The sequence below is a fragment of the Lutra lutra genome, chromosome 10 (genome assembly GCF_902655055.1).
Source record: "Lutra lutra chromosome 10, mLutLut1.2, whole genome shotgun sequence".
Classification (NCBI taxonomy): domain Eukaryota; kingdom Metazoa; phylum Chordata; class Mammalia; order Carnivora; family Mustelidae; genus Lutra; species Lutra lutra.
This window is the reverse complement of record NC_062287.1, coordinates 18,866,608-18,894,396: the sequence shown is the minus strand read 5'-3', so window position 1 is coordinate 18,894,396 and position 27,789 is coordinate 18,866,608. Positions and strand designations below refer to the sequence as shown.

General features: G+C 47.7%; 1 protein-coding gene across 8 annotated transcripts in view; it reads right to left on the bottom strand.

The window, feature by feature from the left end:
* The window catches only part of GRAMD1B (GRAM domain containing 1B), a 183,689-nt gene extending 162,414 nt beyond the window's left edge, over positions 1–21,275 (bottom strand). For 4 of the 8 annotated variants that reach the window (XR_007120870.1, XR_007120869.1, XM_047690886.1 and 1 more), the window contains exons 1-2: positions 21,094–21,275; positions 8,422–9,222 (exon numbers count right to left, since the gene is read on the bottom strand). Coding sequence is in view for 5 of the 8 variants with exons in the window: in XM_047690886.1 (XP_047546842.1) it covers positions 8,422–8,795 (374 nt within the window). In the remaining 3 variants the exon portion in view is untranslated. Of the gene's footprint in view, positions 1–8,421; positions 9,223–21,093 lie in introns of those variants that run through there. The other 4 variants (XM_047690882.1, XM_047690887.1, XM_047690874.1 and 1 more) reach the window with 4 other exon arrangements.
* Between the last annotated feature and the right edge of the window lie 6,514 nt (positions 21,276–27,789).

The window sequence follows — 27,789 nt, the reverse complement described above, 5'->3', positions numbered from 1 at the left end:
GTTCTCAAAGGATAATGACCCGTCTCTCATCCTCACTGAAGACGCAACTAGAGAAAATGTGTTTGAACCTTACCAGGGGGGATTTCAGTCAGATCTGAGGAAGAACTTGCTCGGTAGTGGGCCTTGAAACACAGAAAGAGGTAACCAACAGAGGTGGTGCAACCCTCTTTCTGAAGTCTTTTTTAAAATTTTTTATGAAGTCTTCACCCGTCAGGAAGATGTGGTTCCATCACAGACAAAGATAGAGAAAACACATGTTGTCACCCATGCTAAGGGCAAACTGTTCCCTGGGAAGGCTCCACCCTGTTCAGAGTAACCTTTATTACTGCCATTCCATCCAACCCTGAGAGGCAAGTAAAAGGTCAGGAAGAGCTCCGGAGTGTAATGGCCCAGCCAAAAGGCAAACACTTGCCAGATCAACGCAGATGGCTTTGTGGAGTCAGACTGGCCTGAACCCTTAAGCTTGGTTATGGGAACCACAAGGACGAGGCTAAGTGGCATCTCTGATGAGCGGGCTTGTCCCCCCACTTTGGAGAAGCATCTCATCCTGATGGCTCCTCCAAAAACAGTGCCACAGAAATTCTTTTTTGTCCCCCTTTATTTCACAGACTCACCTGTCCTCAACCTAGGGACAGATCTCCTACCCTACCTTCGACAGAGACAAGGTAACAGAAGAGCCAATGAATCAAAATGTCTATCACTTAAAAAGGAAACGTGAATGATGGATGGCTCAGTCGGTTGGGCGTCTGCCTTCGGGTCATGTCACGGTTTCGGGTTCCTGGGATCGAGCCCTGTGTCGGGCTCCCAGTCCATCGGGAAAGCCTGCTTCTCCGTCTCCCCCTGCTTGTGTGTGCTCTGTATGTCAAATAAATGAGTAAATAATATTTTTAAAATAAATAAGAAATAAACAGGAAACCTGAATGAGAAAACATAGTGGGTGATAATACACCAAAGATACTGCCAATGGCATCGCAAAATGACGAGCTCTATCTTCCTTTCCCCTACAAATTTTACGGTGACTAGCTATTTTATTACACATACAATAGCCACTGGTTTTTAGGACGCAAAAACTTCTGTTAAGAAGCTGGAAGATCCTTGCCGAGCCTCAAAAAGATGTCACTAAACCAACGGTCCACTATGTTTTTCTTTATTTTCCTAATTGTTGAGTCAAATCATGCAAGGGTTACCATACCCTCCTTTCCCCCACTGGGCCTCCAAGGCAAATTCTTTTTCCATAGTTGTGGAAGAAGGGGGAAAAACCAAGTGGGTTGGTTGGGGTTTTCTAAAATTTTTTTTTTTTTTTAATTTCCCTCACTCAGCCCCCTCACTTCCTGACTAAATTTGCCAACCAAAAAGCAGCAAGACTAAAACCCTCTGTGGTCAGACCAAGTAGGTACGAGGCAGCAGGCGGGGAAGAGGCATGATGGCAGCATTGTGCTGACACGGGGAGACCTCACGAAGCCCCAGGAAGCTCCAGAGAAGAGACTTGAGGTCAGAGGCCTGAGTTCTGGGCCATAACCCAGATCTGCCACCGAGACGTGCCTGTGGCCTTATTTCTTTATCTCATCAACAAATCAGAGTTGAACAACCAGAATCTCAACACGAGTGTGTATGAAGGAGGCAGAACCAAGGGCTTCATACCGTCGGACCCAAAATGACGTATGGGGGGCTCCAGTGGGAGAACCCCAGATTTCCTTACTCCTCCCCTCCTCCACCCACTGATCTTAGCTGAGCCACAGCCCACCACTGGCTGATGATTCTGAACTATTTGAATTAAAAATCCAGACACACAGTGTCTGGGAAACAGAGGAGAAGATTTGACACCAGGACTATTTTTAGAAGGTGGCACGTGGCTGCTCAGAGTTGCAGGGGGGAGGGGGAGTGCCGGAACCAGCCACCACCTGACATCTCTTTATCACAGCTGCAAACATCTCCGACCTACCCACATTTGATTTTCAGTTTTGCATCCTGGATGAAAGCTTTGCCATCTCCCCTGAGAGCAGGAAGATGGCTCAGGGGCCGACGTCCCAGGACAAGAGCTGGCAGACCGCCCTCCCCACCCCCAGGAGATGTGTAAAAGCTGTATCTTCCTTCACACCAGACACGACAGCCCTCTGGCCCATCACCACACTGATGTGGGCCACGGAGGCAAGAACCCAAGAGGACAAAAGCTCCAGAAAGAGCCCTCAGGCTGCAGAAAGCTCTTGTACACACCGCAACCCAGCAACCGTCCCCGGGCTCTCAGGCCAGCTTGGTTCGGTGTCTGAACACTTGCTCCGGCTCCGGGGCCCAGTGGCTCGTGCACGGAGGTCAGGCAAGAAATTCCCCACCAGCAGCTTAGCCATTCAGACGCCTTAATGGAAAATAGCGTTACCCTAGAAGCAATTATCAGTGACCAGCCTAGCAACTGGTGGATGGAGAGGACCCAGGAGAAACTAACCGCACAGGGCAGAATCGTCACCTGCTAATCTGCCCCGGGATCATGCCGGGCTCCTGCCTGACACGGAATGGGCGCCCCCTGAGTGCATAACCACCATGGAAACTCTTAAAATACCAACGCCCACAGAGGAGCCTGGCCAGTGCATATCAGCCCATGGGACTCCATCTCGACCTCCACAGTTTGCACATATTGTTCAAATCTAGAAACCACATCTCCAGCCAAAGGCTGGCTGCTTCTCACGGAGCAGTCTGCCCAGGCCGGTCAGCATGGGTCCCCCCTGCCTACGGCAGTGCTTGCCCCCAAGCCCTACAGCTCGCTTCCCGGAGCCCTTCCCATCCTGCTGACCTCATTCCTACCTTCTCTCACACCCTTCCCCTCCACGTGTATGCTTTCTCAAACATGCATGAGAGCAACGATTTCCAGAGCCTGGAACGATGGTACAGTGTCCCGGTGGAGAGCTCAGGCTCTGCAACGGTTCAAATCTCCCCCTTGCTTCTGTGGGACCAGGAGCGAGTTAATCTCTAACTTCTGTTTCTCAGCCGTAAAACCCGCCGGGGGGTGTTTCTTGGGAGGATTAAATGGGATTGTATATTAAAGGCGCTTGGCAAGAAACTTGGCACATAGTGAGATGCTGTCCCCGCCCTCAAGGATTTAGGGGTCGGGTCCACTAAAGGCTTTCTCTAGTTTCACCTTACCCAGCACCAGTTACTTACTTAATTCTGTGGACAGATCACAGGTCTCCTCTGCATTTGTTTTTGTTGTTTTGTGTTAAGAAAGAATGACAGTTTTCTCAGGCGCCCGGGGGCTCGGTAGGTAAGCGGTTAAGCGTCTGCCTTTGGCTCAGGCGACAATCCCCGGGTCCTGGAATCGAGTCCCGCATCGGGCTCATTGCTCATGGGCTGTCTGCTTCCCCCTCTCCCTCTGCCACTCTGTTTCTGAGCGCTCTCTCTCTCAAATAAATAAAATCTTTAAAAAGGAAAAAAAAAGAAAGAATGACATTTCTCTCTCCCAGCCTCCCTGTGCCTCTCATACATGGCAGGGTGTGCACAGAGGTGATGCATGGGGCATCTGGAGGCACAGCTCACCCTGCTCCCTTGGAAATGGAGCTGAATCCGGAAATGAGACTCTCTCCAAAGGCTGAAGAATCAAGACAAATGCACCACTGATACTGTAACCTGCCAACCCGCTGGCACTCCCAGCTGGAGAGCCTGGCCCAACCAGGCTGGGCAGAATCAGTGAGAGGCCTGAGGTCAGATGTGGGCCGCAGAGCAGAAACCCCGAGACTCCAAACCGATAGGACTCTAAGCAGCTTGAGGATATCACACAGACGAGGGGACAGAACCGCCAGGGGGTCATGGTGGTACAAGTAACGACAATACTGGGGATTCCTGGAAGGTAGAGAAGCAGAGACGCGCTATGTCCCCTGGAAAGACAGCCTACAGGGAGCCATCCACATCTGCTCACTGGGCCCGTCAGCTTTCCGCTCTCCCTCCAAGGAACGAGGACAGGATGCAATCCTGCCAAACATGGTGCTGTCCAATTTCTGACTTTTCACCAGATTCCGGCAGGTCAGAGAGTTCTGAACAATCACCATAACCAGTTATGGCCAAGGAATTTAGGGAGGCGTGCAGGTACTAATTCCAAAAGCTTGACCCATCAACTTCAGACTCTGCTTTTTAGGGAACTCAGAGGGCAACATGGCCAGCAGGAAAAAGAAAAGTGCCATCTTACGTTAAATGATGGTTAAGACACCAATTCCCAGACCAACCACAGGAAGAACAGTGGAAGGCTCGAGAATTAGCTGCCTCAAATACCACTCTGCACGTCTCTCCCAGGTTCTAGAACCTATAGCGGCTCCCCAGTGACCTGAGTCCCCTCTGTATACAGAGCACACTGTCTTGGGGATCTCAGTGCATCTTTGTTGACTGATAAAGTGAAGTTCCAACTCTTCAACAGAAATCAGAAGTCAGCCCATCCGTTCACCTCCCTATTTTCCACATCCCTCATTGAGGCAACTCGTGGTCATCCATTCCCGTCTTCAAGCCAATCCCCCCAAACTGCTTCCACCACCAAGAACCTGGTCTCCGTTCTAAACCCTGCTCTCAGGGTGCCTGGGTGGCTCAGTCGGTTGAATGGCCGACCCCTGATTTAGGCTCGGGTCATGGTCTCAGGGTCCTGGGATTAAGCCCTGCTTCGGGCTCCTCCATGCTCAGTGGGAAGTCTACATGGGATTCTCTGTCTCCCTCTGCCCAACCCCATGCTCTTTCTCTCTCTCAAATGAATACATAAACCTTTAAAACAAAACAAAGCAAAGCAAACCCTCTGCTCTCCACAGTAAGTAGATGCATGGCTGCCTCGGGCCGGAGAAGAGGGATAGGACCACTGAGGGTGATATATATAAAGGGCACGGGTTTCCTTCTGGGGTCAGACAATGCTCTAAAATGGACTGTGCTGAGGGTTGTGCATATTGGGAAAATGCTAAAAACCACTGAGCTGTAGACTAAAAATGAGGGAATGGTACGGTACATAAATTAGATCTCAATAAAGCTGTCACGGGGAAAAAAAAAACTCAGCTCTGAACCCATCTCCTCCAGGAAATTCTCCCTAACTTATGAATAAAGATCATTCCCTTCCGAACAGTAGAGAAAAAAAAGAACCCTTCTTTCTCTTCTTTTTAATTTATTCGCCAACAAACATGTATTGATCACCATAAAAGCCCAAGTGCAGTGCTAGACATTGAGGAAACGAAGATGAACCAGACCAAACTGGGCGTGGGTTACTGCACTACTGTACCCCAAGGTCCTGGGCTCCCCAAACCACACTGACTTTACCATCTTCTCCACTTCTTTCTTCCTAAGGTTAAAGGAGGGGGGAACAAAGGCGGGGGGGGGTGGTCTCCCAATCCTCTTCCTCTTTCTCTGTTTAACTTGTGCAGTTAAAACCCACAGCCTCTTGCCTTCTGCTGCATCAGACTTCAGGGCAGCCTGCAAGGTGCTATTCTGGCCCAAGGAGAGGTAGATTCTGGAGGGAGAATGGGAAGAGGATGTCACGCTGGGCCTGGTATGCTAATCCCCCCTGGCTGAACCAGGCCAGAGCAGAGCAATTTTCCAATCCTGGAACGGATGAGGGGTCCCAGGTGCTGCTCCGGGACACTTGAGTGTGGAAGCTTATACCCTCAAGCAAATCCAAGCCACGAAAAACACTCACAGAATAATCCACAAAACACTCACAGACAATAATCCTTCACCGTGACGCGGCATTTTCACATGTGGAAAACGTTTTCACGCGTATGACTCCCAAGACGCGTCTCCCCTTCCATGGATGGAGAAGGGGAGACGCACAGAGCAGTGAATGAAGTGGGGTATCCGAGGTCCCACAGAACTGGAATTTAAACTGAAATCTCCTGAAGATGCCTGGGTGGCTCAGTTAGTTAAAGGTTTACCTTCAGTTCAGATCATGATCCCAGGGTCCTGGGATTGAGCTCTGCATCAGGCTCCCCGCTCAGCGCAGAGCCTGCTTCTCCCTCTCCCAGACCACCTCCCCCACTCATGCTGTCTCTCAAATAAATAGATAAAATCTTTAAAAATAAAAAAAATTTAAAAACAAACAAGCAAACAAACAAAACCCTGAAATCCTCTGGCTTCCAGTCCAATATTCTTTCTGCTCTACCGCCCTCAAATGCCAGCTCCTTTTCTCCAGGAATCTTGCTGGGCATCTATCTACAAGTTTCTACTCATTCGATTGCTTCTTTTCTCTCCAAGAAGCCTTCCATTTTTAAGACCTACACATAATGGGGTTTTGTGTTTACCAAGATCCAGAGAGATGCCAACACGAGGCAGTGTACAGTGGTTAAGAGTAGAGATCTGAGTCCGACTGATTTGGGTTCGAATCCAGAGTTTGCCTTTATTCTACACATTCACGCGTGCTCTTTTAATCCGGCAGGCCGTTACTTAAAAGACCTGCCTTCATCTACACCTAAAAGGTGAAAATAATTCCTGATTTTAGGAATACTGAAGATTCCACGGCACCCTTAGACAACTCTAAAAACAAGAAGACCTTCCTTAATTCCAACCAAATCCACTTCCATCCTCACGGTGGCCAGCAATGCAAGCCTCTTTCCCCCTTATTGTGTCCTCAAGAGGTGTGGCAAATCCCAAAATCAAAACGGGGTCTCTATTAGGGTCTCTCACATCCAAGGGGAAAGCTGACAAACTGTGATGAACTATTTTCATTCAAGATTAGCTCCTGGTTGGCTCGGTTGGTAGAGCGGGGTTGTGACTTCAAGCCCCACACTGGGCATAGAGATTACTTTAAAAAAAAAAGGAGAAGAAGAAGAAAATGGAAGAAGAGAAGAAAAAATATAAAAAAGATTAGCTCCCTCCAAGCTTGGCCTCCTCCCCTCTACTCTGTGGAAAGGGCGGCATGATGAGGTACCAGACAGAATTGTTATCCTCAGATCCACAAAAAGCTCTACAAGGATAACCACTTTCAGTCACCAGAAAAGAGATCCTGGAAAGCTTGGCATAACCCCACTGATTCTTCAGTGTCCCTCAAAGACACAAGGCTCATCCTACTTCTTTCTTCTTCTAATGTTTTTTATTATTATTACTATTATTTTACTTTTTGTAAGTTCTGCACCCAACATGGTGCTCGATCCCATGACCCGAAGAGATCAAGAGTGGCAGACTCTTCCAGCTGAGCCAGCCTGGTGCCACCGCCCTGTTTTTGCCTTTGTCCATGTTGTTCTCCTTTCCTGATCTCATGTCCCTGACCTCACACTTTTCCTGTTTTTCTACCACCCATCTGTGTTTGCCACAGTTTGAGACTCCCCCTTCCAGAAATCATTATGTCTTCCAATGGTTCTATCTCCTCCACAAGAGTGAAACTCACAGGTCTTAATCTTAATTACTTATACAAGTCTCTGCCCACTCTCCTTCTCAAAGCTGGTATTCCCTTTTCTCCCTTCCATCTCTCCTTCCAGGATCCCATTGACATCAGCTGGTACCAGACCATGTTCAGAAGAACATTCAATAAATACTTGCTGAATTGAAGTGAGTGAAACTGAACAGGCTGGGAGGAGGAGTCCTGGGGAAGGTGGCCAATCCTCCAGCTCCCCCACAGGAGACAACCCTAGAGACAGGACCCTAGAGTCTGGAAGTAAATGGGCAGAGTCCATGCTACAAAGAGCCAGTGAGGATCCCTCACACCCCCAAACCAGGCAGTGGGCTTGCCTCCAACACACTCCTAGCCAAGGTCCAACCAAGCTGCCCTATGGTTTTCTACACGAACTTCTCCCACTTCTCCCAGGACAAACCGAACTTCTCCCACTACTCTGATGCCACATTATCCCAGGCAAAAAAGTAGCAGGCACAAACCAGAGTAGCACAGAAGCAGCTCTACAGGTCAGAAGACTCTCTGTAACAGAAAATGAAAACTCAAGCACATCCGCTACACGTGTGGGCCAGGACAGGCAAGCTGGTGTGGCCAAAATACATCATAAAAATTGAAATGGGAGTTCAGCAATAGGAGTCTAAGGGGAGGCGCCCCTTAACCTCTCGCACCTTCTGTTACCTCCACGTCTTAAATGGCAATGACAGTAGTACCTAACACAGAGTTTTCGTGATACAATGTGCTCACCTTCGTGACCTGCACGTGATAAGGGCTCAATAGATATTAGCTGCCATGGATTTACCATTCACTTTGCTATGAGGATGGAATGAGATGGAATGTGGCGGGAACCCCCCCCCCCACCCCCCAGGTGTATGGCACAGGAGGAAGTCGCAGGCCCCAGGCCCCGGCTTGGGGCGACACGCGTGGAAGCCGCAGTACTCCCGGCCCTCGAGCGGGGAGCAGCGGTGCCCGAAGCCCACTCTGGCCAGCCCCTCCTCCCCGCTTTCCTCCGCGAGGTGTCGGCCAGGACGCCCCCCGGGGAGGGCAGGGGAGGGAAAGGGGAAGCAGGCGGGGGCGGCGCAGGGACGTACCTGCTTTCACTGCACTCCTTTCGCTCCCTCACCCTGAGCCACTTGCGGAGGAGGAAGCGCTTTCGGCGCGGAGAAGCGCTGGGTGTGGAGCAGTTGGACCAGGGGGTGTCCTCGTCGCTGGAGGGCGTGATCTCGATGGACGGCAGCTGCAGGAACTCCTTGCCCGGGGCCAGGACGCCGGGCAGGTCCCGGGTCAGCCCGGCCTCCAGGCTCTGCTCCTGCACGTTCTTCATGCGGCGCATCTTGAAGCGCCGGCGGCGGAGCGTGGGGGTCGACGAGCTGGACCAGAGCGGGCTGCCCTCGGGCGCGCCCTGGGGCTCGGGCACCTGCAGGGCGGGCGGCTGCAGGTTCTCCAGCATGTTGGCCGCCGGCATGGGGGCCCGAGGCGGCCGCGCTCCCTCGGCGCCCCCCGCCAGCCGCCTCGCTCCCCACCCCTGGCCGCGGCGCGCTGGGCCCGCTCTCGTTGGGAAACGCTCGCCGCTCGAGCCGCGCGGAGAGGGCAAGTTCGTCTCCCGGCGCGCCGCCAGGCAGGCGCGCGCCGCCGCCGGGGCCGAACTTTCCGGTGCGCGCTCCCCCAGGCTGTCGGCGCCCGCCCGCCCCGTCCGCCGCCCGCCGCCCGCCGCCGCCCGGCCGCCCTCCTGGGGCTTCCGCGGCGCGCCCGCTTGTTTTTCTTCCGCGCTCTCCCCGGCCTGCTTGCGTCTTCGCCTTAGCGGGACTCGGCGGCGCGGGGCCCCAGGGGGCGGCTCGGCAAACTCTCAGCGGCTGGCGATCGGCCGACCAGGCTGGGGAGCCGGCGTGGCGCTGTAGGCAGGCAGAGAGCAGGAGGGAGATGGGGAGAGAAAGAGAGAGAGAGAAGAAGCGAGACACTGGATGAAAACAAGAAAAGGAGGAGGGGGAAGCTAAGAGGGAAGGGAGGGGAGGTCATTTCTGTCCAGAAAGGGCATGCACAGGCAGCGACAGCTAGGGTAACTGTAGGCAAAATCCCTTGGGGAGGGACTCTACCTCCGAGTAAAGGCTGCTCCAATCAGCCTAATGAAACAGGATCACAAACCAAACTTTCTCAAAGCAGCGATTGGCCAGGCAGCTCTCATTAGTCTAATGCCCAGCTTTTTCTTCGGGGCAAGCAGGGGAGGGAGAAAGGAGAACGGAGCAATCAGGAATTCAGTTCTCATTCCCCAAGGCCACCCAAGACAGGGTTGGGGGGAAACTAGGGGGCTTTTCAGCAGGATGTTTTCTAAGAAAAGTGCTTTCTTTAAATTATGTGGGAGTGCGGGTAGGGGCACAGAAAGGCTGGGCATAGTCAGAGGATGACAGCAAGGTTCCGGGAGGCTGCTTCCAAAATGACAAGTTGAGAAGAGAGAACAGTTCTCCTGTGGAATCAGCTGAGGACAGCCGACAGGACATACCAAGGAAAGACAGACAACAGGACCCGAGAGACACAGGACACACAGGACCAGTAAGGAAAAAGGACTGATCCCTCTCCATCTTGAGCGACCCGGTCAATACCACAGCCCCATCCCAAAGCACAAAATGAAGGTACTGGAGGGTTGAGCCCCCAGAAGGCAAAGCATCCAGCAAAGCCTTCCTGGGAGTTACGTTCCTGGGGGACGATTCAATTCTGCTTCTACCTGCAAGGGGTATGGACTGGGTCCCAAAAAAATCTTCTAGGTCATGGAACCTAGAAAGTGAAGCAGCCCGGGCAGTGTCTGAAGGTAGGCTGACCCACTACCTCCCTAGACCCACGTACCTACAGCCCTAAGAGCCTGGCCGGAGACCTGATCCACTTCAGTGAGGCAACTGCTATCAGGACTGAGCATAAACCAGCCCAGCTTGTAGTGCAGAGGCTGTACGTTCCATTTTCCTCCCTTCCAGCCCAGCACAAATGCCTCTCCACTATTTGCTTCTCCACAAAGTAAGGACAGCTGGTTTCAAACAGACCAGGAGGAGCACAGAAGAATGCACCATTAAATCCACAATCCAACTCACCTGTTCTTCTCTGCCCCTCTCTAGGGGTCCAATTCCCAGTTAAGAGCTGATGCCCCAGCTTCCCTACCAGGATGAAGGACACAGTGTCCCGAAGCTGCAAGAACTCACAGGAAGAAAATCTGTCCCTACAGGTCAGCAAAACATCAAGCATGACAACTGGCCATGGGTCCATCATGCCCCAGAATGACCCATGGAGGGGAGCTCAAGGTATCAATGTCCAAGAGGCCAGGCAACTGAGGGAAGTCAGTTTTGCACTGGGACAGAGATAGTGTGGCCAAAAGGCCAAGGCCAGGCCCACCTGTAAATGACTGCCCAAATCATCAGCTGGTCTTATTTCTGACTCTACACATCCGGCCACTGGCTCGCTCAAAGGTGGTTTTGGTATCACTCTATTTTAACTCCCGGACATGACACAGAAAGGAGAAACCCCTTCAGGTGTCAGGCCTGGCAAGGAGCAGAACAGTTCTTCCGGCCCCAGGAATGCGGAGGGCCTGGGACAGGCAACTCCAGACTTCTGGATACGGAGTAAAGTCAAGGTACCAGAGTTGCTCATTGCCTTGGACTTCCCCAAGGATGCTCACTGCCTTGGACTTCCTCCAAGGACAAGGGCTTTGCAGGGGATCAGATAACTTCCCATTGCAAGGAACCTGCCTTTTGAGGGGCCTGCTGAAGTACGAAGCGTGAGGATTCACAACACAGGACTAACCCACTTGATGGGTACTGGGGTGGGGGAAAGAGAGATTCAGGAGGGTAGCAGGCCCTTGAAGTTGATCACCAGCACTCTGAATTTTAAAGGATGCGTCTTTAAAGGAATAAAAGTCACCAAGCTCCCTCTTCCGACAAACTGCAGCCGCTTTTCCCACCCACAATAGGATTCTGGACCTAAAATCGAAAATCCTAGGAGATTTAATTTAAGCCTTGGGCACTGCAGAAGTTGAGAACGATCATTTACATTTCACCTGGCCTGAGGGAAAACCTCCTCCAAACGAAATCTGAAATGGTTTCACTTGGCTGAGAAGCAGATATCCAGAGGACATCAAGGCCCCCAGCACCGTCTTTTCTTACTTCCATGGCAGTCCCTTCTCCCCTTCTACTAAACCCTGTTCAAAATACACCCTCCCATCCTCCTGCAGCTGTTTCTGTTTTATTATTATTTTATTTATTTATTTGTTTGTTTATTTATTTAATTTTTTACCACGGCACCATCGAGTGAGATGATGAAGGGGGACTGCTTTGAGAAAGGAAAGCCCCTTCGACGGCGAGCCATCATTACTATTGAGACCACAAGCCTGTAGAGGGAAGAACCAAGTCTCTCCTCCCTTAGATTCTCTTTAGTATCCTGCGTGTTTTTGTTGTATAGTAACCTTTACACTTTTGTAAAGGACTTTCACACAAAACATTTTATCTTCCCAGCGACCCAGGGGTGAAGTAGAACTTTATCCAAGGTCATAGATTTAAAAAAAAAAAAAAAAGTCAAAGGCAAAACCAGAACTTGAACCCAGGTCTTCTGAGGCCCGTTGGAGGCCCCCAGAATCTCACCAGGTGTATCAGCTCAGGAAAACAGCAGGTCCCCGGAAGCACCCGAATTCTACCAGCCCTCACCTCGGCTGGGGATATCACGAAGCTATATGCAGCTATTCGATCCCATTAGTCATTTTACAAGTGGGAAAATGGAAGCAGGAAATCTTTAAAAAAAAAAAAAAAAAAGCAATTTCCCAAAGCAGCTGGTGGCAGGGGTTCAGGACTAGGGTTTCCACTGGGTACTTCAGAATCTCAGTCCCTGCATTCCTCTCCCCGCCTTCCCCTCCCCACCTCAGTCCCACATTTGGCCCCAGCAGACCCTGTGTTCCCTGGGGAGCTGACCTCACCTCTGGCCTCCCAGACAGGTGGAAAGCTGGAACAACCTGGCCTCCCCTCCCCCACCCGTAGCCAGGCCTCTGACTTTAAATGAAAGGAGCTCCTATTACCAAGCAACTGTTGTTTATGCTCAGCTGTTCAGGCTCCTTTTTCCTGCAGACACAAGACACCCAGCACCTGTCTATTACTTCTGCAGACCCACTAACTACAGTCTGGTTTGCAGCCAGACTTTGGGAGGGAGCCTGACTGAATGATACGGGAATGTACCGAGAAGCTACATCTCTCCTGGGCGCACATCCAAGTGAGTGTGAGCTACAAGGGGCAGGTCCCCCACGACCGCCCATCCCACCTGCCCCAGGGTTGCCCAGGACAGGCAACTCCCAAGAGCCAAGGCAGGACTGCCCCCTCCAACACAGCTGCCACACACGCCAGAAAGTCCTCGCCCTCCAGCTTGGGATGTGGGGTCTGTCTCCTGCACAACATGAGAACAAGCAAAGCCCAGAGGTCGCCCACGCAGAAAGGGAAGCAAGCAGCAGGCCTCCACAGAATGGACCTTGTTACTGCGGGAGAAGCTGGAAATCTGACAGAAGTGTGAAGGGTGCTGCCGCACAGGGTTATTACCTGTCTTCAAATACAAAGCGAAGGGTGGCAGACCTCACTCTCTAGCTCTCCTTCTGCGGCTAAGCAAGAGGAGGGGAGTGTAGAGCTCCGTGCGGGGGATTCAGGTTGGAAGATAAGCATCTACTGAGGCTAAATCCAGTTAGGGACTGAGATGTATGACCCAGGATGGATAGCCTGGCTTTCTCTGAACATCTCAGGTAACTGGAGCTCAGTGGGAGGCAGCAGTAGGAAAGCGATGACGTCTTAAAGGCCCAGTCCCCACCCCATCACCAGAGGTCTGTGAGGCCCCAGATTCTCTCTCTTTTTTTAAAAAAAAGCATAAAACAAAGTCCATCTGAACAGATGCACATCTGGCCCCAGGCATCTTGATGACTGGATACTAAACACCTCCCTGAAACCTACAAACCGCTTTTGTATCTTGCATGGTGAAACAGAAAATCAGGGAGTAATCAGTAGGGTGGGAATGGGACCAGGAGCTGGGAGTGGGCAGACAGGAGCAAGAGAAAGGACTAGAAAGAACAGGCGTCAACCCCTCCTGGTATCTCAGTTCTGTTCCTTTTACTAATCCCTACCTCATTTCCCCGTGAAGGTGCGAGCTACTGAAGAAGTCAGAGGAAACCGCATGGGATCTGTGTGGTCAGGGGAGGGCAGAGCGTGCTGGCTGAACGGACAGTCTCACTAAAACCACAGTTGGCCAGCCACCTCGTCCAGCATCTCCTGAGGAAAGGAAGAAAATGCCGTAAGACTTGTATGGAGTCTAGTTGCCAAGGGCAGAGCGCTGGCGAGGCCTCCCAGCCACAGGGAATGCACACAGTGCTTCCGCTAGCCTTCGGCAGGGGCCAGGGTGAACAATGACGTCACCTCGCGAGAAGGACTGTCACCAGATAAGCCTCCCTGGTTTAATTGCTCATCAAAAGGCTTAGGAGTCAAAGAAGAATATTTTGCACAACAACATTTGGCTGCCCCGTGTTCTTGACACCAGGATACCAAGGCAAAGACATCATCTCTTGTCCTCTAAGCCTTACAAGGACAGTCTGTGTGCAAACCAAGGCCGGAAGAAACTTCCTGACATCACCCTGTCTCCTTGCTGTCCTTGCAGGTGGTATGATCTGGGGATTCCACTACTTTCCTTGGAGGCACCAAAAACTATTGGCAATATAACGTAGTGATTAAGTGCACAGGCCCAAGGCTTGTGATCTCAGCTTTAGACCCCACTTCCTCACTGACTAGCTCTTTGATTCGGGGGTAGGTTACTTAGTTTCTCTGTCTCGGCTTCCTCACCTGCAAAATCAAGGTAATTGATAGCCTCTCCCTCCTGGGTTGTGAGCACTGGAACAGTCTAGGACACTCAGAACAGTGCTTGGCCCACGGGAAGCGGTCTATAAATGTTAGTCTTTGTTATGCTGAATTAAGTTCCCTTATAAAACCCATGTGAGGCAGCGTGTTGACTTTCAACTCAGTTTAATGGTACAAGTACTTGTTAAGCTAGAGCACTATGTGAGGTCCCTTACTTAGTGCCAGGAATACAGCAAGACAAGTAAGACATGGCTTGTGCAGAGCAAGGCCGAGTTAACGTCGTGCAAAATCAAGTGCAAACAAGGTAGGAGTGGGAGGATTGATAAATTGTAACTAGAGGGAAAGAGGTGGTCCAGGCAGGCTCTGTGGAGGTATTGGTACTTGAGGCGAAGTATGAATTCCAATAGGAAAGAAGAGTAGGACATTCTGGGATAAAGAAACAGTTGTAGTAGGGGCACCTGGGTGGCTCAGTGGATTAAAGCCTCTGCCTTCAGCTCAGGTCATGATCCCAGGGTCCTGGGATGGAGCCCCACGTCGGGCTCTCTGCTCAGCAGGGAGCCTGCTTCCTTCTCTCTCCTCTCTCTCTGCCTGTCTCTCTGCCTACTTGTGATCTCTGTCTGTCAAATAAATAAATTAAATCTTTAAAAAAAAAAAAAAAAGAAACAGTTGTAGTGAAGGCACTGAGGAGTCAAAACTCATGAAGGGTTTTTGATGATAGGGAGAGATAAGTCAAGGCATATGGAAGGACATAGAGGAGATGAGGACAAATAAGAACCAGGTTGGTAAGTGTTCAACGTGTAGATTTTATTCTTTAAATAAAGAAATGCTCTTCAAGTTTTTTTTGTGGGGGGAGTGCTATTATCTACCTGTATTTGAGGCACATCCATTCTAGTGACTAGGACATACATACTGGAGGAACAAAATATGGTTACACAGAGGCCATCGGGAGATTATGGTCAACATTCCACATTTTCAGAATATCAACTATAGGCACAGCAAATAATTCAGGTAAAAGATGGGGGGAAATCGGAAATAGGACAGGAAGAAAATGTGGAATAAGAAGAGGGGACAAGGAAAAGAAAAGCCCTATGAAGATCTATTCAGAGACACAGATGGGAAGAAAACCAAGAATGAGGGATGATTCGGAAGTCCGGAAAGGAGCCAACGTTTACTGAATGCCTACTGTGAACCAGGTACTGGGCTAAGTGTTCACACACAAAATCCCATCTAACCATCCCAGCCACGCTGAGAAACAGATATCAAAACACTAGTTTTAGGATGATGAAAGATTTTATTTTTTTAAAGATTTTATTTTTTTGAGAGAGAAACAGTGAGAGAGAACATGGGAGGGGAGAAGGTCAGAGGGAGAAGCAGACTCCCCATGGAGCTGGGAGCCCCATGCGGGACTTGATCCTGGGACTCTGGCATCATGACCTGAGCCAAAGGCAGTTGCTCAACCAACTGAGCCACTGAGGCACCCAGGATGATGAGAGATTTTTAAAAAAGGTCACTTGCCCACGTTCACACCGCTAGCAAGGGGAAGATGGGCACATATTTCACTAGGTTCTCTTCACTTTAAATCTCATGCTTTTTCAATTACATCACATTTAAGAAAGATAAATGATGCCAAACACCATAATGAAGTCAGGCAGGAGGAAGATGGAGATAATTCCGTTAGATTTTGTAATTGGGTCACTGGCGCCCTCCAAGAGAACTGCAGTGGAGGGGCAAGAGAGGAAAGGCTACGGTCAGAAGTTCAAGAGCAAGTGGAGAAGGAATCCATGCAGGCGGCAAGGTTACACCACGTCTTCCAGGAATTAGGCAGTTTAAAGAGTGAGTGACATCTGTTTTTTTTTGTTTTTTTTTTAAGATTTTATTTACTCATTTGTCAGAGAGAGGGAGCAGAGCAGGGGGGAGAAGCAGGATCCCCACTGAGCGGGGAGCCCAACGAGGGACTCCATCCCAGCACCCTGAGATCATGACCTGAGCCGAAGGCAGACACATAACCAGCTGAGCCACCCAGACATCCCTCTATTTTTTTTAATGACTTTTTAATTTTTTTTTTTAATTTTTTTAGAGAGCAAGGTCAAGAAGAGAGAGGGGCAGAGTAAGAGAGGAGAGATAAACTCAAGCTCTCCATGCTGACCGTGGAGCCCGATGCAAGGCTCGATCTCACACCCTGAGATCACGACCTGAGCCAAAATCAAGAGTCGGACACTTGTCTAACTGACTGAGTCACCTAGGTGCCCTGAAATCTATTCATTTTTAAGTAGTCATTGAGCATCTACTGTATTAAACACTCCTCTAGGACCTACAGCTGGGCTGTGAAAAGCAGTGCGTGTGTTTGTGAGAGGGACAGAGGTGGAGTGGGGGACATGTAGGGCGTAGGGATAGCAAGTTTTTTTCCTTTTAATTTGTATTTGTGTTTTCTTGTTGGTAGATGTTACGTTTAGAGGAACAAAACGTGACCATGATTATGCCATTTAAAACGGAGTTCTGCCTGTATCTGCGAAGAAAACTGAAGCTTGGTGGTGTACCTGGTAATCTAGCAAATCAATCAAAAAGTATTTAATATGCTCAAACTCTAAGCATACCATAATACTAGGTACGGTGAAAGGCTTCTTTAAAGTTTCTGCGAAACTATTCATTTATTCCTAAAATAATTGTGAATGCCTATCAAAGATGACCCTGGCCTCTGTTGCTTCAAACCTTGGAAGGGGAGGGGAGAACAGAAAACCAATCCAAGAACTACAATTTGGTAAGAAATTATACTTGAGTGGAGGCATGTGTCTAATGCTGTGTGAGCCCAGAGGAGAGAGATTTGATCCAGAAAGATCTTCATGGAGGAGACAGTGCCTACCCAAGGTTGAAGGTCAGCAGAGGACTTTTCCACATAGAGGAAGGAAGTATGCTTCCAGACAGATGGGCCACACATGCAAAGGCACTGAGGTATAAAAGAGAGTATGGTATATATATCTTTTAAAATTTATTTATTTATTTATCTATTTGTGTGTGTGTGTGTGTGTGTGAGAGAGAGAGAGAGAGAGAGAGAGAGACTGAGAATGACAAACAGACTCTGTGCTGAGTGCGAGCCTGACACAGGGCTCAATCCCATGATCCCGAGACCAGGACCTGAGCTGAAATCAACTGTGGGACGCATAAGCAACCGAGCTACCCAGGCACCCCGAGAGCATAGTATATTCTTGAAATTACAAAAAAACAGTTTGGGTCCTAATGTTCGCTTGGGTGAGGGATGAGAGCAAGAGAGTGTATCTACTATAAATCTTCCTTCATTCACCCATTCTAAAGTGTTTATTGAGCACACAATGTTCTAGGTGCTGGAAAACAGGGGCGCATGAAAGGAAGTCTGTGCCCTGAAGGAGCTTATGTCCTGGGGAATCACAAAATTCCGGAATGACGGAACGGAGACTTCCAAGAACTAATCCATCCCTGTATCTCCACTGTTTATTCTGATCTAGATATTTGGAAAAGCACAAGGAGGTTACAGGTTTTTACTGAAATTGCACACCAGAAAGGCAAAACTACACAGATAATAAATGGCTTTGCAAACAGAGACCCAGACTCAGAAGAGCTAGAAGCTTAACTCACTCAAAAAGAAGGGCTCCAAGGCTCTAGGAAATAGTGCCTTTCTAGTGCTAAAGCCACCACAGAAGGCTTTTATTTCTGACAGAACTCTGGCCAGTCCACCTGCTCTAAATCAGAAAATAGCCCCCTTTTACAGACCAGCAAACTAAGATCCAGAGAGCTAGGAATGTTTGAGCCTTGCGCTCCGCATGGCTTCCAGGGTTGAACAGAACTGTGAGAACTAATTACCTTGAGATACAAATGACGAAATTGTAAAAATTGCTTAGCTCTGATGGGAAACAACAGCGTTTGCCCAACATCAGGAGGATGCTAGCCTTTACATAGCATTTCACACAAAAAGTTAGAATCGTTTCGTTATGACTCAGAAAAGGAGCTGCAGAAGGCTCGGCACACTGGAGGGTTTTCAGTGGCAGCCCCTGTAATCTGGTTTTGGACAACCATTCCCACTGGGCCCCGAGTTTATCTTTCTGCAAAGAATGCATCTGGAGGGAGTAACTGTAAATAATTAATTCCTGTAAAATTCTGCGTTTACTGTGAGCTCTGGCCTTTAATGAAAGTCACACTGTCAGATGTCCCCACTTTTCAGGAATAGTCCCTTGGCTTCCCTGGCTGTTCCTAGGGACAGGCGTCCCCTGGGCTTGCATTCCCCCCTTACCCTCCTTCTAACTTGCTGATACTCTGCACCACTGCCCTCATGATTTGCCTCAATTCAGTGACTGCACAGTATTTTAAATGCCCCGAAATTGGGATTCGGGGATTGGTTACGCTGGATGTAACCAGACTGGTTACGTCTAGTGTAGCTTCCCGAGTCTATGAACTAGAAAGCTCTACTTGGCTTTAAGCAATCCTAGTGTATGAAAACACAGATCTTTAAAATGTACACGTCAAAATGATCATTCATGTCATACAAATCATTTGCCTTGCAAAAGGAATCCACTAAAATGGATTGTTCTTTTTTTATAGATTGTTTCTTTATGTGTATGAACATTTTTATTCAATTAATAAACAAATAAGGCACACTCTATGAGGAAGCCTCCTGCTGAGTAACTTAAGTGTCCAAATAAACATAAAACATGTCACTTAATGTTGAGTGACCGATTCTCCCTATTTCCAGGAAAAGAACGAGCCCCATTTCCCATATCCTCAACCACTCCCTTGAAGTAATCTGGTACTTTTGGAAGACATGTACTAACTCCATCTGACAGCTGGAAAATGTATGAGCAATAAAGCTTTCTGAGGTGACAGAATTCTAGGCATACAATAAACATGAGGTATTTAGTCCAATTTCATTAGATATGTGGTCCGTCCCCGTCCTCCAAACCATCCCACCCAGGTTCCCAGATAAGAAACTGAGGCTCTGACAAGATAAATCTTGGACAAGGTCACAAGGCTGGAATTAAAACTGCTTTTTGCAAATCAAACATCTTTCGGTCAGATTCTACCTTTATTACTTCTGGTGTAGATTTTGGAGTTAGCCTTTTTACCTCTAAGAAAAATTAAAAAACAAGTCGCACTCAGAAGCCCAAATACTCATCCTGTTTTTCCCTCCACACATTCTGTGTGCGATTTAATTCCCTCAGAAGCCCGCCCACGGCAAGAAGTTAACAAAATACCTTGATAGAACTAATCCCAACATGTGCACATGCAGATCTGCACAAAAGATGTAATAAAACAGTTACTTGCTTTTGGGAAGGCCTCTTAGCTTTACCCAAATAGAATTCCTTTAGGTGGGGAGTTCCCTGATTGCACTTTATTATTTTTTTTTAAAGATCTTATTTATTTATTTGACTGAAAGAGATCACAAGTAGGCAGAGAGGCAGGTAGAGAAAGGGGCGGGGGGGAGCAGGCTCCCTGCGGAGCCTGAGATCATGAGCTGAGCCAAAGGCAGAGGCTTAACCCACTGAGCCACCCAGGCACCCCTCTGATTGCACTTTATTTTTTTTTTTTTAAGATTTTTTTTATTTATTTGTCAGAGAGAGAGTGAGAGAGAGCGAGCACAGGCAGACAGAATGGCAGGCAGAGGCAGAGGGAGAAGCAGGCTCCCCGCCGAGCAAGGAGCCCGATGTGGGACTCGATCCCAGGACGCTGGGATCATGACCTGAGCCGAAGGCAGCTGCTTAACCAACTGAGCCACCCAGGCGTCCCTGATTGCACTTTAAATATCACTTGATTTATACGCAACTTTGCAACACCACCACGTAATAAAAGTATATTTGTAAAATATCAATCAATAGATTCATACCCTTTTGGTTCAAAGCAAACATATGATAACAAGGACTTGAACCAAATATGGAATCAGTCAGGCATAGGTTACAAGTGTTTCACTGTCCTAAACATTTTCTGATTCACCTAGGATTTCTTGAGCCAGGCACGGTCTTTTCTCACTTAGGTCTCCTAAAAATCCAATGAGTTGATTGCACTTTTTTCTATGTTAGCAATAAAGACACTGAGGCCCGGAGAGATTAAGAACTTGAAGTGTCAAGATGTGATTCAAACTCAGGTATTCTGAATCCAAAACCAGTGTTTTTTCCACTCTACCGTATTACTCCATTTGGACTTTTTTTTTTTTTTTTAAGAATTGTTTCATTTTATTTTTTAGATATTTATTTATTTATTTGACAGAGAGAGAGCATGCTCAAGCACAAGTGGTGGGGCGGGGGCGGGGGGCGTGGCAGAGGAAGAGGGAAAAGCAGGCTCCCTTCTGAGCAGGGAGCCCCATGCTAGGCTCTATTCCAGAACCCTGGGATCATGACCTGAGTGGAAAGCAGATGCTTAACCAACTGAGCCGCCCAGGCGCCCCACCATTTCGACTTCTTGTAAAATATATTTTTCTAGCCACCATTCAAACTGGTTCTGTCATTTTTTAATGAAGCCTTTAATTTGATTTGCAATTTGGTCAACAAATTAATATTTGGGAATGCCATTCTGCTGTTTCCTTGTTTAATCCAGTCAGTTTCTATTTGTTCCCTAGCTAAAACACACCACCAAGTCAATACCAGTTTCCTTGGGAGTTCCTGTTAAATTCTAAGTATTTTTAAAAGAAATATTATCCCAAATATCAAGTGGAACTCACTTTCTAGAAATACATGTAGTTTAAAGTTTATTTAGTAATCTCTGTACCCAACGTGGGACTCAAATTCACAACCCTGAAATCAAGAGTCGCAAACTCTTCAGACTGAGCCAGACAGGCAAGAAATATTTTTTATGGCATGTTCAGGCCGCAAAAGCAGTTTCTCATTTGCAACTCATAACATCAGCATACTGCCCCTTCCTCGTTTGTACCCAAATGTCTCTAATGCCTCTTACCTGTTAAGAAGTCTACCTGTAGATCTGAGGCGAGTCGACAGAGTTCTCCAAGTGCTGGTGCCTATAGGTTCTACAACAGAGGATTGTCTCCACAATGCTCCTATCTCCTCCAGGCACACAGAGGAGACCACGGGTCTCTTATGACACGAACGGGGCAGCCCCAGCCTCCATTAAATTGGTTTGCTTACTAAAACACCTTTACAAGTCGCTTCTCTGGGGTCCTCAGGTTCTAATTTAGCTTCCAGAGGTAAATCTAACTTGTTGTCAGGGTGCAGTAAGGCACTGGCTTAAATCCTGCCAGGCAGAGCAAAGTCTCCGTTCTTGAAGGCTTGCTCACGTGATCTCCTTCTGCGCAAGTTCACCCTTGCATCCTTGGACCGTGGCACCAGGACATTGAGCTCTATCTTCAGCATAATAATATCTCCCCAGCTTAACTCAAGAAACAGCCAGTCAGCACTTGTTGGTCCCACTGTCCTTCAGGCAGAGACCCGCTGGGATACCAAAATTTGGTTAGTAACCCACTTCTTTCTCCCTCCTGTCCCTCCCCACCACCACCAACCTACCCACCCCCAACACACACCCCATTCTTTTTTTTTTTTTTTAAGATTTTATTTATTTTACAAAGAGAGAGAGATGACAAGTAGGCAGAGAGGCAGGCAGAGAGAGAGGAGGAAGCAGGCTCCCCGCCGAGCAGAGAGCCAGATGCGGGGCTCGATCCCAGAACCCTGAGATCAGGACCTGAGCCGAAGGCAGAGGCTTAACCCACTGAGCCACCCAGGCGCCCCGCACACACCCCATTCTTAAAGATTCCTCTACTTCCTTCAGTGACCAGACACTGTTAATCCAAAACTAAATGGTGGGTACCCCATCTGTGGAGTTGTTCAAGCAGAGACCGAACCTGCCGGGGACAATCTCACATTGAGGTAGAGACCTGATGACCTTACAGGGCATTTCCAGCTCTCAAGTTCAACCAGGTTCCTAGGTCTTATAGCAAGTGTTTCCAGACTCCTGCTCTCCCTATTCTCCTTTCATGGGGTCTTCTCTTTGTTATCTCCTTTGACAATGTCCTCCATATTCATTTAAAAATCAACACTTACTAGTCATTGAAAAACCTTGCAGGGTGCCTGGGTGGCGCAGTGCGTTAAGTGACCAACTCCTGGTTTTGGCTCACGTTGTGATCTGAGGGTCATGATCTCTCGGGGTTGTAGGATGGACCCTGCACGGGAGGGGGGGATCTTCTCTCTCCCTCTCTCCTCCCCCTGCCCTTTCCCCTTTCTATCGCTCTCTCAAAAATAAATAAATTTTTAAGAAAAACAAAAAAAAAGTTGGAGCAGTTTACCCACACTGCCTTTCAACACATCATTATCGTCTTGTATCATAATTATTGATGTGCATTTTCCACCTCCCCTCAGACTGTAGCTGCCATCTGGGCAAGATTTATGTCCCATTTATCTCTGTCAGCCTGTTACAGAGCTTACCGCCTCACACAGGGTACAGGCTCCGTAAACAAGTGTGAATGAATAAATGATGGGGGGAGGGGTGTGAGCTCGGAGGGCAGAACAGGAGGTTTGAAGAAACCCAGGGCAATTCGTTTCCCAGCTTCCAACTCTCTGGAGATTTTCCCTCCATGGCAAAAACCTCCTGGAGAGGCGAAGGCTGAAGAACCCTGTCGGCCTTAGCCCCGCAGGACCCCTAGGGACACAGCTCTGAATATGGTCATAATTTCCCTTAGATTATCATGTCACACTCACTACATCATAGAGGAGCCCTTGGGAGAAGTCACCTGGAACTACATTGCTCTTTGCCCAGAATATTCATTCCTGATGAACTAAAAGCTCAGGTTTCTTAGGTAAGAGTGTTTGGACTATGGATCTTTGGGGAGCAATGAAAGAACAGAACAGGAATGCATTTGGAAACGGCTGCTTATCTATCCACTCTTAACTCCCTGCATTGGAGCTTAATCAATCCTCTTTCTCTCGTTGGTGATGGCCTCAGTTTAACCGTTCCTGAGAGAAGGGAATTCGTCCTACACTCTTTTGAAGATCTCCTAACTTCCCTCAGAAAACCCAGCCTGGGGGTGCCTGGGTTGCTCAGTGGGTTAAGCCTTTGCTTTCGGCTCAGGTCATGATCTCAGGGTCCTGGGATCGAGCCCTGCATCGGGCTCTCTGCTCAGCGGGGAGCCTGCTTCCCTCTCTCTCTCTGCCTGCCTCTCTGCCTACTTGTGATCTCTGTCTGTCAAATAAATAAAATCTTTAAAAAAAAAAAAAAGAAAAGAAAACCCAGGCTGACTTAAGTTCAGGTGCTCCCCACACCCAAGAACAGAACCATCCCCTTCCATCGTTCCCTGCCCAGAGGACGCCTGCCAATCCTGATTATAAGGCTGACATGAAGCCATAATTTATTCTTCCCCAAATGTCTGTTTATTTCATTTGAGTTCCAAAGCAGACAAATGCCTTAGAGGAAGCCAAGCCCCACATTTCGAAAGGAAGACACTAGGTTCAAGGGCCTACCCTGGGACTGCCTTTGTTTGCTTGTTTGCTAAGCTACAAAAGATGAAGTCAGTCCATTAATTTCAGGAGAGCTGAGTGCAGAAACACATTGCCACGGCTTTTGAAAAAAAAAAAAAGAAAAGAAAAGAACTTTATTTTAAGAATAGTTTTAGATTTGCAGAAGTCATCACACAGACTTCTAAAAGCTAAACTATTTCATCCTTCCTGTTATTCTTTTACTAACAGCACCCTCTTATGTCTTACTTGAGGACTAGAGCACATTGTCAAAATATTTTGTTTTCCATTTTGTTGGCACTCCGTACTTTCTACGGGTAAGTGGCTGGCCCAGGTGCCAGAAACAATTTGCTTGTTTTCTGAGGGGAAATGATATAAAGAACAACTTACAAACCCCAGTTCTACACTGAAGGTGGGAAGAAAATTTGATTTAAATTAGATCAATGGCCGAGTACAATCATGGTAAGACTAGTTAATATTTACTGCACACTTACTAAGAATCAGGCACCATCCCTTGGATCCTCCAATCGACCCAATGAATTAGCTGTTATCCTCGGTTCCAAGTGAGAAAAAAAATGAGGCATGAAGAGGTCATTCAAAGACACTCAGCTAGGGATGCCTGAGTGGCTCAGTGGGTTAAGCCACTGCCTTTGGCTCAGGTCACGGTCCCAGGGTCCTGGGATGGAGTCTCGCATCACACTCCTTGCTCAGGAGGGAGCCTGCTTCTCTGCCTCTGCCTGCCTCTCTGCCTGCTTGTGCATGCTCTCTCTCTCTTTCTGACAAATAGATAAATAAAATCTTTTAAAACACACACACACACAGCTAGGGGCACCTGGCTGGCTCAGTGGGTGGAGTACCTGACTCTTGATCTCGGAGTCATGAGTTTGAGGCTCCGTGTTGGGTGTAGAGATTACTTTAAAAAATACATAAATAAATTTCTTCAAAAAAAAAAAAAAGAAAAAGAAAAAGGCACACAGCTATCAGCAGCTGGGCTGGAGTTCAAACTAGACGATCTGATGTCAGAGTTTATACCCTCCCATCATTCACTTGGTCCCCTCTGTGGTATGAAAGGGTCTCAGTCTTGAAAGTCAGCATCATGGTCCTAAGTTGGTATATGACTTGATAACTCATTCATACACCTAGACTACCCAGTGACCATATGTATCTTGTACAAAATACCACACAAATTCTGAATACCATCCCATGATTGGTTTGAAATAAATAAAAGTTCAGTATGTGCAGATACAAATCTTGGACATAGGAATTCCCAAAGCTGGCAGACATACTGGCATATCCTTGACATTGACAACAGATTTTTCAATTACTACCGAGCATGTAATACTCATTTATTTCCTCAATTATGTGACACAGTATAACCTAGCAATTAAGTGCAAATAAGTAGAAGGGTTCTGGAACTAGAATGTCTGTGTTCAAATCCTGGATGCACCGTGTACTAACAAGTTAATCTATCCGTGCCTCAGTGAACCCATGTGCAGAATCAGACGGAGTACTATCTCAAGGGCTTGTTAGAGAGATAAAATGATACACATAAAGCACTTAACGCAGTCCCTAGCACGTAGTAAATGCTAAGTGAAATCCATGATGGTATTATTTTTATGCCTGTAGTCACGCATATCAGCATTGCACATTCATCACTGACGTAGTAATGGACATCAGGCAACAAGGGATTGGTTGCACACGCACATCAAACACACACCACCGGGAACTATGAAAACCCACTGTATCTACAGAGCACTACTCGCACTGCGTGTATGAGATCCACTGATCATTTCAGCAGCTTCTCACTCACACACAAAGAGTGGTAAAGACTAAGGTCACCTGGAGAGCTTAAAATACAGGGTTATTTTAAGGCCCCAGGTGAAGGGGCGAGGTGGAAAAGAGGAACGACTGGTACTGCTCTGGTCACTATTGTTACCGTGACTACCGATATGAAGAGAACGCGGCTTCCGGGATCTCCCATGTCTGGACTTGCCGTTTCTAAAGGGACCAGAGAATGCTCCATTGCTTCCTGACAACGGGAGTGGTTTTGCCATTCAATTATCATCTGCATCGCACTCAACGGAAGCTAAAAGCTAACATCTGGGTCTACCATTCAAGCAGGGGACCTCTGTATCCCTTTCATTATGGGAGAAGCAACCGGGAAAGCTGATGCGGTGTGTTGTAACTAATGCCTCGGAGATGCCCAAAGCACAACATCCCTAATCCACTTTGAAGACTAACTGTATTCGGAATGCTCGGTTTTATATTAAGCTATATGTTATAGCAAAATCAGCTGCAGGGGAAAATCCTCTTTGAAACAGAGCTAAACCATTTTTATTTATTTCAAAATCTTGCAAGAGCCTGGTGCCAGAGGGGGGAAAAACCAACAAAAGTCAATAATAAGATACCAATTTAACCCTTGGCGGAGCTAGGGCAATGGCCGCTATGTGAGTTTTGCACCAAGGCGATGGGGTATGCATGACGTCTAGAACCCTCGATGGCATCTGGAGGCCAAGAAATAAGAGGCTATTCTAATAAGGAACACTGGGTGCTGGCTGGCTCAATTAGTTGAGCATGCAACCCTGATCTTGGGGTTGTGAGTTCAAGCCCCAGGTTGGGTATAGAGATTACTTTTAAAAAGTCTTAATGAGAAACACTAGAAGCTAGCCACAAAGTCACTGTTTTACCAATGAAGCATATGACAAAGGTCAGTGGTTAAACGGTGACTAAGAAGAAAAGAGGGAAACTCCACATTTTCTCTCAGACCCCTTCCCAGGTGCTTAATGGAACACTGAATTTGCTCTGAATTTCTGAAGAAAAGAACAGGATATGCAAATAGTCCCTGAGTTCTTGTGGAAGTTTCCAATGTCCCCGAGCCCATAATTACGTTTCCTGATGTTTGTTCATCCGCTCTCTATTCAAGACATGTTACCCCAGTACTGCCATTAATGCAATGAGGGAAAAGCAGAAAGATCAAAGTAGAGTGCCCCGTAGCTCTCATTTTGACAGAATATGCTTTGCTATATTTCTCAGAGGGATGGCGGGAATAAAAAGGAGTAATAATAAATAAGGAAATGCCATTTTTCTCCTTTGCTGGTTTGAGTGGCAGGAAACAATGTGTGCCCCACCTTCCAGTAGGGTTGAGAGCCCAGGTCTAGGTGAACCCAGGGCAGACAGTGAAGTACTCCATGCTCCAATCTAGAAGGTAATATGCAAGCTCTGGATGGATCCAATCTAGAGGCCCCTGGTTGAGCACCTGACTCTGGATTTTGGCTCAGGTCACAATCTCAGGGTCATAAGATTGAGCCCCACATCGGGCTCAGCAGGGAGTCTGCTTAAGATTCCCCCTCTCCTTCTGTCTCTTGCTCTGCTATGCTCATGCTTATGCACACACACTCTCTCTGCTTCAAATAAATAAATCCTTTTTAAAAAGAAGGATTCTATCTAAAAACCCTACTTATAAGGGAAAAAAGAGAGTGGATGTGGATCTTTGAGTTTCTTAGCTTACAAAACATACCAAAGGTATGGGGAAAACAGCATCTTCAGGGAGCAGGGCTTTCTACAAAAGCAAAGAGCTATTGGAAAGCAACATGTTTAAATGTAGTGAGAGTTCTATGTTAGAAACCTTCTAACCGTATAATCCTACGACTTTTGGGTTTTGGAGGAGGAAGGCTTTTGATTGCTGAGCAGATTTGAGTACAAATCTTAGCTCTGTTGTCACCGCTGTATGACTTAGCCAAGCTACTTACTTCTCTAGGGTTCCATTTCTTTCTGTACAAAGAGGAAAAACACTACACACTTCATAGGTTGTGAAAATTAAGTGATACGTTACAAGTAAAACGCAGGGCTAGTAACGGGTACTCAACACACTGCTTAGGTTTGTTTCTTTTCTTAAAAAGTAGTAATTATTTCTTATACAAGAGAGATTATTTAACAGTGAAAAGTTAGCAAGACTAAGGAAATCATGGTATTTTTCACTCAAAGGAGAAAAGCAACTATTTAAAAATATAAACATACATCTACTATATATTTAAATTTTTATTTATTTTTAAAGATTTCATTTGTTTATTTGATAGGTAAAGAGCACAAGTCGGCAGAGGGAAAGGGAGAAACAGACCCCTTGCCGAGCAGGGAGCCCGATGTAGGGCTCCATCCCAGGACCCAGAGATCATGATCTGAGCAGAAGGCAGCT